This window comes from Arvicola amphibius, chromosome 3, assembly GCF_903992535.2.
Source record: "Arvicola amphibius chromosome 3, mArvAmp1.2, whole genome shotgun sequence".
Taxonomy (NCBI): Eukaryota; Metazoa; Chordata; class Mammalia; order Rodentia; family Cricetidae; genus Arvicola; species Arvicola amphibius.
Genome location: NC_052049.1, coordinates 104,793,254 through 104,812,855, shown reverse-complemented (window position 1 = coordinate 104,812,855; position 19,602 = coordinate 104,793,254). Strand labels below are relative to the sequence as shown.

Genomic DNA, 19,602 nt, shown 5'->3' with positions numbered 1-19,602 from the left:
GCCCTTCCTTCCAGAGTTGCCTTGGCAGCAAGCTTCCTGGGAGACGGCACATGGCGCATAGCAGTCTGTGATTGTCAGAACTGGTGCTCTGCTTGGGCCGGCTAAGGCACCCTGGGAAGGCTCACAGGCACCCAGAAGCATTTGAACTCTGTGAGGGAGACTGAGCTCCAGACTGCCCGCCCCCCTCACAGTTTCCACATGGTCCCTTCTCCCCTCCATTGCCAGAGCAATGTTTTCTATTTCTTCCCCATAGGCCCTAGGCCAGACTAAGAATTTCATTTGAAGGTTTCTGAATAAAACCTGATCTGGAAAGTTTCCCCAACGTTAAAGATAATGGAGTCAGTACAAGTGGAGGTGTGAATGACTATATCTGGTCCCCACCAGCCTTGACTCTCCACAGTCTGGTCCCTGGTCATCTGAGGCTGACCTCCACAAGGTGGTAGGTCTGGGTTTTCCTATACCCTGACAACAGTATCAGGAGAGACAGGAAAAAGAAGTGACCCTACCCTCAAGTTCTCAACCACAGAGGGTCCTCTACTGTGAGAGAGACTGGATTCTGCCACACCTAGGTTTGCCAACTGGCTGCTGTGGGAAGTCTAAGTGAGTCTATCGCCTTAAACTTCAGGATTTTTCTATTTAGAAATAAGAGCAATCATAATAAATAGAGTGCTATAAAACTGAAGTCTCAAAGGAATCACTACAGCTCAGGCATCCAGCAGGCACTGACCTTTCCAGCTTGTTCTCTTGCCTCTCAGACTAGAAGGCTCCTCTTCACTCTGCTCAAGACAGGCAGGAAGGCACTTTCAAAGCAGAACTAGACCAGACCCTCCACCCCATTTAGTGACAAATTTTATTGATCTGGGAAATTAGACAAATGCAAAGTTATAATGCTGAGAATATACATTCCTTGCTAACCTTGGAGAAAGAATCCCCAAGATGAAAACAGAGAGGTAGGCATGTTTGGGCACGACTGCAATTCCAGTACTCAAAATGGCTTTCAAGCCAGCCCAGGATCCCTAGTGAGACCCTGCCTCAAAGAACCAACCAAGTAACCAATTGATGAACAAGATAAAAGAGCCAGGCCCGATGGTTCAGGCCTAAAACCTCAGCTACTTGGCAAACTAAGGCAGGACAGCAAGTTCAAAACCTCTCTGGTACACAGGGAAAGTTCAAGGCCAGCCTGGACAAGCTAGTACAATTGTTCTTCAAGATAAAAAGTGAATTGAGGGATAGGATGGTAGAATACTTCCTATCATGTGTGAAACCCTAGGTTCAATTCCCAGTACTGCCAAAGGAAAAAGGCCAAAGCTCAAAGAGGACTCTCTTTGTTTGTTTGTGTTTGTGTTTTTGTTTTTTGGGACAGGGTTTCTCCGTGTAGCTTTGGAGTCTGTCCTGGAACTTACTCTGTAGACCACGCTGGCTTTGAACTCACAGAGATTCACCTGCCTCTGCCTCTCAAGTGCTGGGATTAAAGGCGTGAGCCACCAGCACCCGGCTTGAGGACTCTTACGTGATACTAAATACTTAAATTAGGCATTGAGAGGCCACCAAACCCTGGGAGAAGAAGACCCAAGAATGCAGCAGGGAGACACCTAACATTCCCGTATCTCTCTCTCTCTCCTAATCTCTAAGCAAACTCAAAATGTAAATATACAAAAGCTGTAGGCAGGAGTTTGAAGAGAAAGCCCTGTGGTCATTGTTTATTGCTTTATTAGGACTCAGGCAAATGCCACTCACTGCTTTTATAGAGCTCTGTGGAATTACATAAGGAGTGGTCAACAACCTCTGCCTGGCAAAACTTCCAAGCCATCATGGTAAAGCAGCCTTTGTGTCTGAGTGTCTTTCTCCTTCAAATGGTTCCAAGTATTCAACTAAGAACTTATAACTTGGGGCTGGAGAGATGGCTCAGAGGTTAAGAGTATTGCCTGCTCTTCCAAAGGTCCTGAGTTCAACTCCCAGCAACCACATGGTGGCTCACAACCATCTGTAATGGGGTCTGGTGCCCTCTTCTGGCCTCCAGAAATACACACAGACAGAATATTGTACACATAATAAATAAGTATTAAAAAAAAAAAAGAACTTATAACTTAGACGTTATCAACAGGGACCAGGCTCTTCTGTTGATCAACAGAGCCTCAACCTCCTTCTTCTCAGATCTACTACTGATCTACTGATCTACTACTGATAGCTTGACTGAACAGCTACCCCAAGCAGATCATAGTTACCACTTTCCACTCAAAACAGACAGGAATCCTGCAGTATGGGTACTGGACAAACAGTTATATCAGTCTTCAGACAGTGACAACCTCCGTCCACGGAGTCTGCTTTGCTGCTGAGTTTCTGAAAGTTGGGTCTCAAGAGGTTTGTCTTAGTGACAAACGGACACTCCACTGGTCTGAAGACATGAAGGCTGTCATCAAGGCTCCAGAGCGTGCCTCTGTGCTCATCCAGGACATCAAAACCTCCCAGGTTTCCATTACCGCACTCAGCAGGACCGCAGTGGTTTGGCATAGATTGGTTCCAGCACATGTTGAGTAAGAATCAAGAAGAGGCCGCCAAGAAAGACAGCACTGAGGAAAGCCAGTAGGACATAGCGGCCAATGAAAAAGGCATCCACAATCTGGAGACAGAAGAAATCAAAATGGAATCACTGCCACTCCAGCATCCCGCCTTTGGTCCCCTGAGACCTGATGGAATCACCCCCACTCCAGCATCCTGCCTTTTGTCCCCTGAGACCTGATGGAATCACGGCCACTCCAGCATCCTGCCTTTGGTCCCCTGAGACCTGATGGAATCACCCCCACTCCAGCATCCCGCCTTTGGTCCCCCGAGACCTGATGGAATCACCCTGAGACCTGATGGAATCACCCCCATTCCAGCACCCTGCCTTTGGTCCCCTGAGACCTGATGGAATCACCCTGAGACCTGATGGAATCACCCCAACTCCAGCATCCTGCCTGCGCTCCCAAGACCTGATGGTTATGCCCACGGTTTCTTGGTAGCTTCTAGTAGCATCCTGCCCTGTTTCCCTCTGCATGTGAGCACAAAAATTTTCAGCTCCTTGAGTAGAAGATACAAGGTTTTTAAAGAAGTGGAGGGAGCAACATGATAATAAGGCACAGGAAACAAATGGCTTAATTTAGAAGAAAGGGTGGCTTCAAAACGAGGTGACTGGAGCTTTCATCAGAAGAGTTCTGAACCCTAATTGCAAGGGAGCGAGGAAAGTGGCCACTTATCTAAGATATTAAAACACTAAAAGGATACATAATTTGCCCCATACATACAGTTGGTTGCTTGGTAACCAGTAATATGTGAAGTCCTAATTCTACTGGTCTTTGTTGATAAAAGAATCTGTTTCTGGTCCTGGCTCTATCCAGTTAGTTGCCAGCTGTCCATTTCTAGAGAACAGAGCTCTATTCTTTACCCCCAGAGCTAAGCAGTGATATTTAAATGGGTGGGAAAATCAGGTCTCATCATCCAAATGAGTGCCTAACTTCACAGAAGCCATGAGAACTCATTTCCAGGAGAGGTTCCCAAATACCTGACAGTAACTGTCACAGCCTAAAGAAAGGCCCGGAGCTCCTCACCCCTAGAAACACACTGATTGCATGACAGTGGAGTTAAGGTTGTGACCTTAAAGTGGGGAGATAAACTTGGATTATCTAATCCAGGCAGACCCAGAGTCCTTAAAAACTGAATACACTTTAGAGATCTCCAAAGAGTTCTAGACCAGCCAAAGCTACGTAGTCTTGTCTCAAGAAACAAAACAAAATGAACGAGGCAGAAAACAGGTTCGGGAAAAGAAATGTGGGACGGATACAGCCAGAGAGGTGACACTGGTGGCTGCTGGCTCTGAAGATGACCATAGGCGGAGGCCATGGGCCGGGCACTAGCACCAGCTTCTACAGCTGGAAAAGGTCAGGAAATGGGCATTCCACCAGAAACACTGGGAAGACGCATGGCCCTGCCCACCCTTGACTTTAACTCAGGAAGACTACAACTGTAGATAATAAATTTATGGTGGGAACATTCCATTCATTGGCAGGCTCTTGTTACAGCAGCAACAGAACGCTAATACAGGGTTGATGCACAAAGCTCCTGAACAATCTAAGCAGTGATATGAACGAGATCCAAAGACATCAAGAAGCACCCCAGCTGCTCCAGAGACTACCCCAACAGTCAACTTACAATCAAGGTCAGTTTGATAAAACAGCTTTAACATAACTTTGACCTTGGCTCTGGTACTGAACAAGTCTCTTGCGGGCTACATGTTTGCTTGCTCGACTGTTTCACTTTTTAATTAGCCAATTAGCAGGCCTTGGGTGCAGAAGGCCCAGGCCATGTATTATTGATACAGTATTGAGCCAGGCTGCTGCAGGGGCCAGTGCTCAGAACCTGAAAATGAGAACTCCGATTCTGCTGGCCATGCTGACAAACATATTTTTGCTCAGTCCCCGTTGTCTCGTGAGTCCAAAACTCCTATGACAGAATAGAGGGACTGATTTAGAAACAGAGTTCGCTCGTGCCTGTGCTAGCGGTCACATTTGCAGTGATTACAAACATGGCAGCATACATCACTCTTTTCCCCTGAAAACAAAGACACTGGGGTGGGCCGGATGTAGAGAGAGCCTGACACCCAGGGGAACAACTCCTGGAATCTGTGTGGTAAGCACAATTTTCCTCAGAGTTTCCAGAACTAATTTCCTCCTTTCACCATCATTAATTCTAGGGAGAACTCAAAGTATGTGTTCATTTTACGTCAAAAATTATGTAATTTTGTGGACTGTATCAAATCGACAACCTGTCAGATCTGGAGAATGGTCTGATACTCTGTTGAGTTCTAACGAGTTTGAAGATGCTGAGGACAGAGTTCAGCTTAAGTCCTTGCTCTGCTTCTTCCTGGACAGTGTCAATGTGGGCAGGTCACCTGAACCTCTTCCCCAGAAAGACAGCAGGGCCTCCCTCATACCACTGGGAGTTGTGTGGCTTCAAGGGGACAATGTAAACAAGGCATTTAGTTAGCACGGCTCTTGGCATATAGTAGTCCTTTAAGAAATGATGGCCACTATCATGTTTTTCTCTTTCAAAATTAAAATAGCTACCGAGAGGAAAGAGAATGCCACAGGAAGATGCAACGGGACAGAAAAGCCAGTGCCCTTAGCAAGAGCCTATGGGTTTGAGACCAGCCACACATGGCAGAACCGGAGCCCCAAATCAGAAACAAACTAGAAGAGGGGGGGTCTGGCAGAGATGGGACAATGAGAGAGGTGACACAAATCGATTTACAGAGGGAGGGGCCAGCTGATGTGGTCTAAGGAATAAGGATGACAGAATCATTGATACAGAACTCATCTGTAATGTCCCCTTCTGTTTCTTACGGAAAGGCTCCTCTTACCGGCTCTTCTCGATGGAAATGACTCTTGACACCACAAGTGGAAAAAGTCAACCTCAGAGGACGGAAAATCATGTCACTCAGCACCCTGAGAACACTACCGCAATTCTGACCTATGATCTAAGACTCTGAACCAAAGAATAGGGACACCACACTTAATTAAGGCCTACGCCAGTTCCTAGTTCCTAACTCTTTTCTCTTTCTGTCTCCACAGTAAGGAGTGGCTTTCCACACTGCCATTCAACAGCATGCAGGCAGCAAGCAACAGTACACTGGATAAATCATTGCCTGGTGGTGCTACAGGTGGGATTCCTAAGACCCTTTCCCAGGGTAAAGGGACAGGGACCTTGCAACGCCCTGGGAACCCCACCATTGTGTGAACAGGTCTCAGGGCAGGATAGGGAAACCTGCGAATGGGGACAAAAGTGAAACCCACCAGCCTTACCTTCATTTCCACCTCTGGGGCTGGGAATTCACTGGCTCGAGGGAAAAGCAACAGAACTGCAGTAATGATCAGAGCACCAAGGAAGACGAAGACAATGGAGAACCTGGGGACAGAGACCTGAGTATCAAAAGCACTGACGAGAGTCAACTTTCTATCAGTTGGGCCTGCCCTGGCTCCTCCCTGGGGTCAACATGTTTCAATCCCTTAAGGTCCACAAAGTCCTCCACCCCAAAGCCGTGCTTCCTAGATGGGTACCAAATGGAAACATTCCTATTTGTTCTTGGTAATTCCAAACTCCTAACAATGGGAATTCATAGTTTTCTGCACACAGTGTGTGTGTTCACGAGTGCGCATGCTCACAAACACGCCCCCTCCCCATCCCCACACACTTTTGTTCTTTTCGGATCAGAAACCCTCAGTAAATAGTGCAGCTCTCCATTTTTTGCTGACATGACCCCCCAGAGAGTGCATCTCTAGTGTCTCTGGGGTTAGGTTATGGCCCGAACAGAGAGGGCCAGGCCAACTCTCTGTAACTTCCGTGTCGTGGGCCCAGGCAGGAGCCTTAGGGACTGGACCAGGCACATGTCATAAATCTGAGCAATTAAACCAAACTTCCACCTACAACTCCCAAGGACCTCAACGGCAGCCAAAGCAGATTTTCCTGTCACCTCTGGTCTCCCCCCTCCCCTCCACAGTGAGAACTGAGACTCACTCCCATTCTCCTCCCACCTCCGCCTGAGCATAAATAACACAGTTAGCGCTTATGATAAGAGGTTAAAATGCAACTCATTCAAACTGCCAGTAATTACAAAAATGATCTTCTGAATTCTAAATGTTTAATGAGTGTCAGCGATTTTCGCCTCTAATTGCTTTTACCTAGGACTCCAGGCTGGAAAGAAAGCCTTACCTAGCTATCCCAGAGGCTCTGGATAACAGCACACACAGCAGCAGCACCAACACCCAGATCAGAGCAAGAAGGAACACACCAGCACCCACTCCCAGCACCATGCCAGTCATCCTAGGGACAGAGAGCAGATTAGTCTCTGGCTGGACCATCCCCCGTCGTGTGTGCCTAGCGTTCAGATGACACAGGAAGCCTAACTCTATGAAGAATCCTGATGACCAGTATGTCTGGAGGCTCCTTCACAATGGGTCTTTAAATTTCAGGAATGTCCAGGCCCAGAGTCCCTTAATGAAAACCGGGAATGTGGAGCCCAGAGCTTTCTTTGTGCAAGAATAGGGGTGGGGGGACCTGAGGGCTGGGGTGAGGCTGCTGTCTGCTCTAGGGTTGTCATTTCAAATCTGGTCTATTCTGCTCCACTGTGACTTCTACCCAAGCCCACATTAGAAATCTGAGCTCTCTCCATTCACAGAACCTAACAGATCTCTCAGAAGGCTGCAGAGCCAATGCAGAAGCTGAAACTTCGGCTAAACCTGAGGTATGAACTTAGACCCAGCAGACAATCACAAGGCAGACTTTTCCACTCTGTGTCAAGTTCTTATTGCCAGAAGGAAGAAAACTCCCGGTCCCTGAAAGAAGATGTCACGCATTGGGGCACTTATGATATGCTATGTGCTTTACCAGACCTGGCTGTTCAATCATGGCAATCAGAAACATACTATTACATGGGAGCGATACAAGAGGCAAGTTAGTCTTGGTTTCCTAGTTGAGGCTCACAACAAGAGGGATTCGCTCTCAGTTCTCGAGACCACAGCGACAACAGAAGCCAGAAGCGTCTGCGGGGTGACACCCCCCTCCAGGATCTAAAGCAAGATGCTTTCTTGTTTCTGGTCATGTCCCTGGCTCATGTCTCCTGTCTCCATATGCCACTTCCCCTGTCTTCTTGTCTGCCCGTTATCACTAGACAAAGTCCTTAATCACACGTGCAAAGATCCGTGTGTCAAATAAAATCACATTTGCAGGCACTGAAAGCTAGGTGTGGACATCTTCTGGTGGGCACTATTCACTCCACTAATGAGGGAACGCCATCTAGAGCACCTCCTTGAGTTTCCTTCTCAGTATCAGAGACACATCTTGAGAAAACAGAGTCTTCCTTAGCTTTCTGGGTTTCTTTACCTGGTGATTTAAACACAATGGAAATAGATTGGGGTGTTCCGTTGTAAGCTTACTGGAAACGAGGCTCTGAGCATGAACTGGAAAAAAAAAAAGAAAAAGAAAAGAAGTTTATTCAATCAACACTGTGCTGTGACCACTGTGGAAAACATTGTGCTCCTAGTTCGGAGGACAAAGGTAAAAAGGATACAACGCCTAGCAGAAGCTGATGGTCTATTAGGGCACAATGTGATGCAAACAGCTACTCATGTTATATTCTTATGTGCAGCAGAAGCAAAGCGTATCACGAGCTGAGATGGTGAGAAGGTTAAGGGATAAGCCAGTGCTAGCACACTTGGGAAGGAATCAGTGGCAGGATGACAGAGCAGAGGGAGCGCCACTTGCCTCTGTCCTTCCTTGGTAGAGCCCGTGAGCACCATGTCAGTAACTGTGGCAGGGAACTACTTCCCTGTCTCTGGGACTTGGTATTTGCTGTTTCCACAGGCGGGATTCAACCATCGGGCCTCAGCAAGGCACCTGCTATTTGGTTACTTGTGTGACTGGGTTGGCCTCTCCTCATTGTTGATATTGTAGCTTCATCAGAAGAGCGCCATCCTCAGAGAGCTCATCCTTGGTTTCCCATCTACAGTAACTTTCAAGAGTCTCTGTCTCTCTCTCTCTCTCTCTCTCTCTCTCTCTCTCTCTCTCTCTCTCTCTCTCTCTCTCTCTCTTAGAGCATTCTTCACCAAGTATAGATAATAACCCAGGCTCTCACATGCCAGGTAAATACTCTACTGCTGAACTATCGCCTCAGCCTCCGAGGCTAACACTTCTATTAATTTGTTTACAAGTTCACTTTCTGTTTCTCTTATTAAGATAATAAACCACCTGAGGGCAGAAACTGTTTTTTTTCCCTCCCTGCTATCCCCATTTTTCAGGATAAAGATTATGTGCAACAAATATTTGCTGAGGAATAAGTGAAGCCAGCTGGCCAGTCTGCAAAACTGATAAGGTCATAGCAAGGTGGAGAAAGATGATGGGAACTGCTGGTTCCCACACTGCACAGGGCTAGTGCCTCTCAGAATGGTGAGAGTGATGGCGAACCTCAATATGTAAAATGGCACCATTCTAAAGTGCTCTGAATTTAATGTACATCCAAAGCCTGACAGGCAGGCAGGGGCTGAGCTCAAAGTCCACAGTGGCCTGAGTGGAGATGGAGGCCTATGAGGGCTCCTCCAGTGAGCCCTCAGCCCATGGTGCACTGAACTAGAGCCAAGGAGGACAATGTGTAAGGCTGGGTACTCGAAGGGACAAGTAATGCTTGAACAGACTCTGAAAAAAAATCTATTAAGAACTTAGTTGAAGCAAGCAGGCCAAGTGACTCAGAAAAACAAAAAACAAAAACACAACAAAACAAAAGTCAACTAGACAGAAATCTGAATCCTAACCCGGCATTACGAGCAAGCAGAGTGTCAAGTGCCACACTCACGCTGTATGGAGTTCCTAATAGAGAGACTAACTACAATAAACTGCTATGGAACAATCTTTTTGTACACTGTGAAGCTGTGTCACTCTGACAGGTTTAATAAAAACCTGAATGGCCACTAGCTAGGCAGGATTTTCGGGCAGCGAGGATGCTCAGAAGAAGGAGAAGATGCCGGGAAACACAGAGCAAGCAGGATGGGCAGTATGGAGATGAGGTAAGAAAGCCACGAGGCAGAAAGTAAACTAAAAGAAATGGGTTAATTTAAGCTGTAAGAACTAGTTAGAAACAAGCCTAAGCTAAGGCTGACCTTGCAGAATTAAGTCTCCATGTCATTTTTTTTGTGAGCTGGAAATCCAAAGAAAGACCCATCTACAATAAACTACAAAATAACTACAATAAAGACAGCAACTAAATAAATAACTATGAAAAATAACTAACTACAATTAACTACAGAAACTACAATAAAATTGAGAAACCTTCAGGATCCCCAACGGCCTAAACTGATGTCGTCGTTGGGGACACCACTCAGCAGGCAGGCAAGGCTCCGTGGAGAGTAAACGTGAGGGAGCTGGGGAGGTGGCCAAGTTGGCAAGGTGCCTGCTACACAAGCACGAGGCCCCAAGTCCCAGTCTCCAGCACTCATGTAAAGGAAGTGGTGTCCATCTGTGACCCCAGCACTGGGGTGTGGGCAAATGAGGGATGGGGAGCTCACCGGCGAGCCACGAGCCAGTCAGTCTACCAGCTGGTGGACTCCAGTTCAGTGAGAAACGTGTCTAAAAAACGAGGTGAAGAAGCAATCAAAGAAGATACCTGGCATTGGCCTCTGGCTTCCACCGCACACTTGCATATACACCTGCACACATGCACGCACACACCCACACAAACAGACACCCAACCAGCACACAGACTTTTGAAGAAGAAATGAATATGAAGTAGGTTGAGAGGCAGGTCAATGGTAGAGCATGTGCCTATCACAAGTGAGGCCCTAGGTGCAACCCTCTGTACCTCACAGATTGTAAACTTTTTATTTTATATTTACTTTGCAGCAATAATCATTGACTCATCGTAAATGTAAGCACCCCAGACCTGACTGTTGAAAGATCTCATTCTGGATTTTAAAAAATAAAAGTGGCTCTTTACAAAAGTGACAGAAAGCCAAAATGAGAGGATGAAACCTGAATGTGAAAAAGACATCCAAGGCAGACACTAGCAAAGCCAATTCAGGGAAAGGAGGAAATGGGAGCAATGACATTGAACACAGAGTTCTAGTCTTGCAGGATGAGTTCTGGAGATCTGCTTCTCAATAAAGTAAACACTGAGCTCTACCCAACTGCACGCTTCAACTGCTTAGGATGGGAAACTTCTTGTGTGGTTTGCCACAGGTGGGTAAAACAAAATAAAAAGTAAGCTAGTGGAGCAACATTAGTAACAAGAAAATATATGTAAAGATATGAAAATATAAAAAAAACAGTTTTGGAAGGAACAGTTTAGCCGAAAAAGATGTAACCTGAAGGAAATATGGACCTAACGAAAAAGACTCCAAGTATATAGGCAAAACAGACAAAAGCACCACAACACTAACTAGCAAACTGAAATGAATGGATTTTACTATTATTTCAGAAATAGATCAGAGGAAAAGATGAGAATAAACTTCATACAGAGGATAGCTGAATGGCCAAGATATGTAAAGGTCCTTAGCCACCAGAAAAATGCAAATAGAACCAAACAAAATATCTCCATGTATCTAGCAGAGAGCCAAAAATTCATTCACTGGCAGTCTGTAAAGATGTAGAGCATTATGGACACAATCAATCATACAAACGACAATATAAAGCAATACAAATAAGTAAATTACAATTACATCCGACGATGTAGGTGAACTTCACAAGCATTATGTGAGGGACAGAGTATAAAAAGTTCCTAGTAGACTCCAATTATATGATGTTCAAAAACAGGTCCAACTGCTCCAGCAGATCTTGAATGACTGGATGGGGCACGGATGATAAAACTGGTTTTTGACATGGGCGATGGTTACCTGACTTTGTAACTTTGGTAATCAGTATCTAGTCACAGATACTTGGGGCTTATGCCATTTTCTGTCGTCTTACACTTAGCTACAAAACCCTTTAGTGAAATGATTCAACTGTTATTGGATAGTTAATGAAATCAAGACTGTTACCTTTTTAATTTTTTAAGTGAAGTATAGTATTTAAAAGGTATAGATTCTTTTTAAAATTAAAGAAATGGTATAGATTCTTTATGACACATGAATCTACACAGACACACATAACGCATTACAGACAGCAGAACACTGTGCCTGGGCATTTCATGTTCTTTGGAGGGGGTTGTGGGGATGAGGAGCTGATGTGAAACAGACTGGTCATGAGCTAGCTCTTGATGTTGAGTGATAGGTGAACAGATGTTGGCTTCACTATTTTCTAAACATTTGAATGGAGTTCAAACTTGTAGAGTAAAAATATGTATGTATATGGATACATGTATAAGTATGATTTAATACAACAAATATTTGCAAAAATTTTCATATCTAAAATTATGCAACTTCATGAAGAGGCCTTTTAAAAGTACCTGGACAGTGGGATAAAGCAGGCTGTGTAGAGAAGTAACTCATACTTTTAGATGAGTTGGCTTAATTAAAAACAAAAATCTCAATTTTTCTTAACATAAAAATTCAGTGCAATTCTAACCAAAATCCAAAAATACCTTTTTAAGGAACTGGAAAATGAATCCTAAATTCACACAGGAGAGTAAAGAGCCGAGAATAGCCAACACCACTCTGAGAACTAGGAATGGCAATGTGCCTTTCTTGTCACCAACTGCCACAGACACATTATGAAATAAGGTAATTAAAACAGTGGGACAAAGACACATGGACCACTAGCGTGAAACTGGAAGCCCAGACTCAGATCTGTGCACTCATGAGAACTTCATACTCCCGAGGAAGACGATGGCTTCGTGGCCCAGTGCGTGAAGGGTTTCACAGTGGTGGTAACACAAACGATTACCAAACCAGAGGACAATAAAATGCGACCTCTACTCCGCAGCATGTACAGAAGTCGATTTTTAGTGGAAGTAATTCATAATGAAACAGCATATGCTTAAATATATGAATGTTCAGGCTGACTCCACGAGAATACATAATGAAGTACAGTAGCCAGATGCTTGCACCTAAACTTAGAATCACCACGAGTGCGAACGCGCCACAGGCAGACGATGCAGGTGTGTTGTGCTGGCAACTCAAATACCACGAGCTGTGCTGCCCTTCAGTTACACGAGCTTTCTAGACTGAGGAACAAGTCTTGTTAAAGTTCCAAACCACGGATCAGTATAATTCTCCCTTGATTTACATTCCTGGAAATTACACTTTATTAAACTGTGCCAAAAATTACATTATGTTAACACACACACACACACACACAAATGGAGTTAGGTTCTAGGCCCAGATAATTATGAAATGAGAACACTGGAAGGTTGCACAAGATGCAATTCTTTGTCTGAGGACTGTTCCAACATCACACACCCAACATTCTCAGCTCTGTGGTATATTCCAACCACAATAATAGCTAAATATGGCCTCACAAATCCTCAAATGTCCCCGAGGGACAGGTATCTCCTTTGAAAAGTTCACACAAAATTTTAGAAACTCTCATATAGGCAGACACAAATGAGGACATTCACTGTAATTTCAATAGCAAAATGGGAGGGGAAAAGCTACACACCTGACAGGTGGATTTACTATATTCTCACAATGAACACTTAAATGAACGGACTTGCTCTACATACACTGACATGAATCCATCTCTGACAAAAGCAAGTGGCAACCCAGGAACAGTGGCCTGTGTCTGTAACACCAGCACTTGGGGAAACTGGGGCAGGAAGTGCTCTAGTTCCAGGCCAGGGTGGCCCTATCTAAAACAAACACAGACACAAATGCACATGCACAAATATATAAGTATATAAATAACTGTTCTTTCTTTTTCCTCTCCCGACGACAGTGCTCAGAACACTCCAGCAGCATCTGAAATACTGTCGTAGGCTTTCCTACAATACAGCCCTAACAAAACCAGGCTGTTTGGAGCCCCCAGCAACAGTTCACCTCTGTACCAAGAAAGCTGGGGAAGCACTAAATCCGAATGTGGTCCAAGGTTCCTGCAGTAAGACCTCAAGTCCACATGAGATCATCTAAGACAAAGAAGTGCGCCAGCAGGGCCCACCCTGGTTCCACGTGTGCTAAGTGTGTCCGTGACACGATCAAGTGTGCTTCCTTATTGAGAAGCAGAAAATCATGAAAGTGTTGAAATAAGCGCAGAGTCGGAAAGGAAATAAATATGAAGCTTTTTTAAGTAATAAAAATCAAAGCTCTGGGGGGAAAAGTAAATAAATACACAGAAGCTGTAAACTGAAATCCAAAGTGTATGGTTTATATTTTAAATTTAAAAGAATAATCTCCAGCCAGGCGTGGTAGTGCATGCCTTAAATCCCAGCACTCAGGAGGCAGAGGCATATGTATTAAGATGTATTAAGAATATAACAGTGTGGGTACTGGATAGGGGAGACAGTTCGATTAATAAAGCGCTTGCTCTGGAAGTGGGAGGCCTTGAGTGAGATCATGGAACCCATGTGAAAAATGCATCAATTCCAGTGCTGGAAAGGCAGAGACGGGAGGCTCCCCGGAGCCTTCTGGCCAGCTAGTCTGGCTGAGTTAAACGCTCGGTCAATAAAAGACATGGCCTCAAATGACAGAGCTCTTGAGGATAACTCCTGCTTCCACATGCACACACGTGCAAGTGCACCAACCCGGAAGACACGCTAAAACACAACAACAAAGAGAAGTGAGCACAAACTATACACCACAATCCTGGTGTCTCTGGGAGGGAGGAGGAAAGCAGGATGGGACCAACAAAGAATAGAAGGGATTTTTAACTACTTGTGATGCTTTGTTTCTTTAAAATAAAAACCATGAGCAGAATGCCAGAATGCTAATATTTACTAATCTGGCTGGTAGGCACATTTTTATTATATTACCCAAATCCAGAGATTTCAACAGTCCCTAATTTTAAAACATTTGGGAGACCTTTTTTTTAATTTTCAGGTTTTTTTTTTAATTTAATGTGCATTGATGTCTTATCTGAATATATGTCTCTGTAAAGATTTAGATTCTCTGGAACTGGAATTATAGACTCCAGTGAGCTGCCATGTGGGTGCTGGGAATAGAACCCAGGTCTTCTGGAAGATCAGTCAGTGCTTTTAACCACTGAGTTATCTCTCCAGTCCTAAGAAATTAAGCAAAGACTTCTTAATTTTTAAAAAGTAACTGATAACTTGGTCTAGTGGCTTCAGGTCAATAATCCAAGTTATGTGGGTGGCTGAAGAAGAATTAATTTCCAGCTCAAGGCTCACGTGGGCAACTTGGTAGGGACATTTGAAAATGAAGTTACCAAAAAAGGGGAAAAGGGGGGGGGGGCAGGGAAGGAAGAGTAACAGAGTGACAGAGCTCTTGCTCAGAACCAGTTCCTCTTATCAGGGTGTGCATGATTTAGGGACAGAGACTGGCGATAAGTGATCAGTTCGGATACTGTCTCACCAGGTGGCGGTGGCTCACACCTTTCATCCCAGCACTCAAGAGGCAGAGGCAGGCACAACTCTGTGAGTTTGGAAGCCAGCCTGGTCTACAGAGTGAGTTCCAGGGCAGCCAGGGCTACACAGTGAAAGCCTGTCTTGAAAAGCCAAAACCCAAAACCCAAACCGAACACACAAAGAACACTTGTCTTAGCTGTGGAAATGGAAAGGGGCCAAAAGGTACATCAGAAGTGACCAGTGTGACTGGCTGAGCTGGTGGGGCCGCCTTGGAGGAAATGTCTATGTAGAATTAGCTGCACTGCTATGGACACCATACAATAACCTCTTCATGAGCAAACTTATCACTTAGAAGCTGGTAACACCAGAAACATTGATCTTCTATCCACACCGATCTGATGAGCGCAGGTGACATCGAGTTACACAGATGGTGTGGGGACAAACAGCTTCAGACCCTTCTAAAATGAAGGTCATTATTTCATAACCAAATTATACCTTCTCTTGAGGGTTCTTTTAAAGTTTTTTTTTTTAATTGATGTGGTGTGTGGGGGTGGGTGTGATATTTGCGCAGGTGTGAACCCAGGGTCTCATGCATGCTTGTGTGTGTGACGTCTGTACAGGTGTCTATTGAGGCCGAAGAGGGCATGGAATTCCCTGAAACTGGAGTTACAGGTTTTAAGCCCGGGAACCGGACTCAGCTCTCTGGAAGAGCAGCAGATCCTCTCTCAGTTCTGGTGTCCTTCTGATCGCCCTGCATCCATCTCCCCAATGCTAAGATTAGAGGTGTATGAACCACTCCCTGTTCATGGGGTGCTGGGGACAGAACTCAGGGCCTCATGCATGCTAGGTGAGGCTGTGCCTTCTGAGCTACATCCCCAAGTCTTTTTTTTTAATTTTTGTTAGTGAGATTTTACTAAAACAAAAATGTTTGTTTACTTAAGATTCAGAATATTATTCAAATATTCTTGGAGAGCTGGTGGCTCAGCCAACACAGTTTTAATAGTGAATCCATTTGAATCAGGTAGGCTAGAGTAGGAAAAAGTAATCTATGTACATTTAAATGCCTTGCCTAGCAGCTGACAAGAACAAGTCAAGGCAAGGGATTCTGTTGTTTTCTCCCTATGATGGAGGCTGTGAGGTTTATTGCTGTCAAATTTCTCCAGACCCTGCCTGTATGTGTCCTGCATTCTTCCTTCATCCAAGGCTGGGTCTCCCTGCCCTTTCACCAGTTCTCAGGGAAAACTGAAAGTCCTGCATCTAGAGCTCATGAGATGGGAACTACAGCGCCCCCCACCAGGCTGAGAATCTAAAGGGAGAAACTGAGATCGGTCATAGGACAACTTCCTGTCCGCGGAGATTCCCAGGACGGAAGTGTGACTTAAGGCTTCTGGTGGATGATACCATAGTCTGTACCCCAATTTTCAGAACCAAGTCCTTGGGGGGGGGGAAAGATTGCCTTTCTGGAGAAATCATTTGCAATTCTCCTTGGCTTTCTGTTTGTTTTGCTTTTACTGCTGTTGTTTTAAGATAGGGTTTCCTTGTGTAACAGCCCTGGCTGTCCTGGAATTCAATTTGTAGAGTTGACTGGCCTCGAACTCACGGAAATCCGCCTGCTCCAGTCTTCCAAATGCTGAGACTTGAAGCTGTACACCGCTACACCTGGCTTCCCTTTTAGTTTTCTTTGTTGTTTATTCCAAACCTTCAAAAGTAGTTAGAATGGCCAGGTGTAGTGGCACACACCTTTCATCCAAGCATTCAAAAGGTTGGGGCAGGAGGATCACAAGTTTGAGGCCAACCTGGGATGTACACCAAGATCCATTTCAAAAAAAAAAAAAAAAAAAAAAAAAAAAACCGAAGGACTGAGCGTTGACACTTTTTTTACCTTAAAAACTTCAGCCTTGTTTGGACTTTAAAACATTAGGCTAATGCCTCCATCTTTGTTAGTCAAGTCACACGCAAGTCTGGGGAAAACCAACTGCCAGGCTGCCTGAAGACCACCAAGATGACACCTGACTGTAGAGAGAGGGTGCTCCACTGTCCCTAGGGGATCCTGCCCCTTTTCCTGGGCAGTCGGCTGGTCGCACTACACAGCAGCTCCCCGCAGCGGAGCTGGGAACCCGGGGATCCGAGCAGCAATCCCAGGCCTGCCGCCAGGGTGGCCTGCGGGGGTCCGCGCACCTCCCGCCCTCGCCTTCCCGGTCTCCGCGGCCGAGCATTTGATCCTCACCAGGCCTTCAGATTCCTTACCAGGGCTCACATCTCGCTCTCCATTCAGCTCACCGGGGCTTTGGTCTACTTTGGACGAATCACAAGTAGGGTTTCATTTAGAAGATTTACGATAGACCAATCAAACTCGCTATTTTAGCACTTAGCTTCCTCCTCTTTAGCTTCCGTTTGCTGTGGCTCCGGGCATCGCAAAGCGTGGTGGGTGGCGAATACGTCGGTCTCCTTTACGCCCTCTGATTGGGCTGTCATGCCCTGTTCTCAGTTTCGATTGGATCGCAATGTTTGTCAATCACGTCTCCTTAACCACTAAACCCTTGGACAACAACCGGGAGACCGTACTAGCTTCTTGCTGTTCGTGTTTAGTTTGCCCGCACCGCGGCGGAGGAGCCGCGTTAATGCTTCTGGAGGTGCGGAGAGCTGTTCCGCCGTCTAGACACCAGCTACTGTCCCTCAGTCTGTTGAAAAGCCAGTCCCCAATCTGTGGGAGGGGCCCAGGATTGCTAACACCTCTCCTGAATTGAGTCCAGATCACTAGCTGAAATAACACCATGTTCTGGATCATTACCTGGCCTTGTTTTTTTGGTCGTTGTTCTTCCCTTAGCTTTTGACACGTACCAAACTAAGGATCAGTGAAACCAAGAGACAGACTGGGGAAGAGGTCCGAGGTCAAATAAACCCTTTCATTATTGCCATGCCACCCAGGCAGCTGGTCCACACTTAGAGAGGAGTGTCTTCCCTAACTGCCACCCAGAATTTGTCAAGATTTTGTACCCAGGCTATAGGGTCTTTGATCAAAAGATCAAGTCAGTGAAAGGAAACGGCAAAGTTTGCATCCTCCACTGTGGAAGCAGGAAGGGAAAACAGACAATAACCAAAAGCTGTACCAGATTTGGGAAATGTGGTCCTCGAACGTGTGTCCTTAGACAAAATATGGAAATATTGAGAAGTCAGTTGTTCTGTCTAAATCTGATTTTGTGCATGCGATCCTCCAACCCCAGTCCCCACCCCTCCAGTCTCACTATATATATATATATATATATATATATATATATCTCCAGCTGTGTGTGGGGGGGGTGGGGGGGGTCCAGAGGGTCTCTCAAGCAAACAGGATGTTCTCACGGGAGCAGGCCAGCTGCGGGTTCTGAGGTGGGGTCCTGAGAGTCTTTCAGAACCTCTCAAGTGTGCTATTGCTGGAGTTCGAGGCCAGCTTGGTCTGCAGAGCAAATTCAGGACCATCAGTGCTACACAGAGAAGAAATCCTGTCTCAAAATAAACAGAAAAACAAGCAACAAAACCCCAAACCAAGCCTTTTTCCTTTTGATACCAAATTAAAAGAAAATGTTTGTAGCTATTTTCTCAAAAGAAAAATCCTCTGTCACATGGAATTCAAGTTTCTGTGACCGTAAGTGAAGTGTGATTGCCACACAGTGTGCTTGTTTGTTTTTATGTTGTTTGTGCCTAGTTTCCCTGTAATAACAACAGCTGGATTGTAACACAGACCATGGGGTCATAGCTTAAAGTACTCTGGAAACTTGAGGGAACCGTTGATTCTTTTACCTTAAATGTCTCCAGTAAGGTCATCTGGTATACCTATAGTATAAATGCTGAGGAAGCTGAGGCAGAAGGATCTCAAGTTTCAGAGCAGCCTGAGTTACCTGGCAAGTGTGAGGCCAGTCAGGAACTTATCTGAGACTATCTCAACAAAGCAGCACAAAATGATGCTGATTATGAATCAGGTTCAACTGGCTATTGGAGCTGAGAGGCCTTTAGAAATCATGCATTATTAGTTTATCTCAGATTGGCAGAGATTAAGTTACTTCTTTTCTAAAATCACACATTCAATGGACAGAGAAAGTTCTAGAAGCATGTTCATTGGTACAACATTTCTCCCAACTACATTGTTTCCTTTCTCAGGCAGGGTTTACCTCACTTTGGCTGAGGCCCGTGTTCTGTAAGCTGGCAGCATAGAAAGTTCATCAAAACTTCTACAATTTTTATTCCATGTCTCATTCAAACTCATACTGTGCAGCATCTATCAATATGTTAGACATTTAGACTTTCTTTTAGCGATTTTGAATTGCATTCTCTTTTCCATTCCCCTAACTTTTCAAAAAGCATGTGGCCGGCCACAGCTTTCCAAGGCTGAGACAAAAGAGTGAGCCAGCGGTCCCTTGGTCTGGCAGCCCGTGGCAACACTTCATGGTGGGATCATATGATAGAGCCCAGCTGCTCACTGTGCCATTGCCAGGAAACAGAGAAAGAAGGAGGAGCTGGCCCCCGCAGCCTCTTCAAGGTCACACCCCTTCCTCACAGTGACCTGACTTCCTTCTTGTCTGTCAGTTCTTGTCCTGAAGGTTCTACAACCTCCCCAAAGCACCATGAGTTGGGGGCCATATAAGCCTTTA

The 19,602-nt window shown here is 45.3% G+C and overlaps 1 protein-coding gene across 2 annotated transcripts; it reads right to left on the bottom strand.

Moving 5' to 3' along the window:
* Positions 1-832: 832 nt before the first annotated feature.
* Tmem218 (transmembrane protein 218) lies at positions 833-17,293 on the bottom strand. 2 transcript variants are annotated; one of them, XM_038322691.1, is made up of 5 exons: positions 17,219-17,293; positions 7,915-7,991; positions 6,745-6,855; positions 5,838-5,940; positions 833-2,620 (listed from the first exon to the last, which is right to left on the bottom strand). In XM_038322691.1, the coding sequence occupies exons 3-5, from the start codon at positions 6,852-6,854 to the stop codon at positions 2,486-2,488; spliced, it is 348 nt and encodes a 115-aa protein (XP_038178619.1). In that variant the 5' UTR covers position 6,855; positions 7,915-7,991; positions 17,219-17,293; the 3' UTR covers positions 833-2,485. The 2 variants fall into 2 exon arrangements, with proteins under 2 accessions (XP_038178619.1, XP_038178620.1); XM_038322692.1 differs by having other exon boundaries at positions 17,199-17,244.
* Between the last annotated feature and the right edge of the window lie 2,309 nt (positions 17,294-19,602).

What these genes read in the sequence shown, in the direction of transcription:
- Tmem218 (XM_038322691.1), bottom strand. Translation starts at nt 6,854, where the DNA reads ATGACTGGCATGGTGCTGGGAGTGGGTGCTGGTGTGTTCCTTCTTGCT. An exon ending in AGAGCCTCTGGGATAGCTAG is followed by an intron (nt 5,941 to 6,744) that starts GTAAGGCTTTCT and finishes CTCTGTCCCCAG; the next exon opens with GTTCTCCATTGTCTTCGTCT. An exon ending in CCCCAGAGGTGGAAATGAAG is followed by an intron (nt 2,621 to 5,837) that starts GTAAGGCTGGTG and finishes TTCTGTCTCCAG; the next exon opens with ATTGTGGATGCCTTTTTCAT.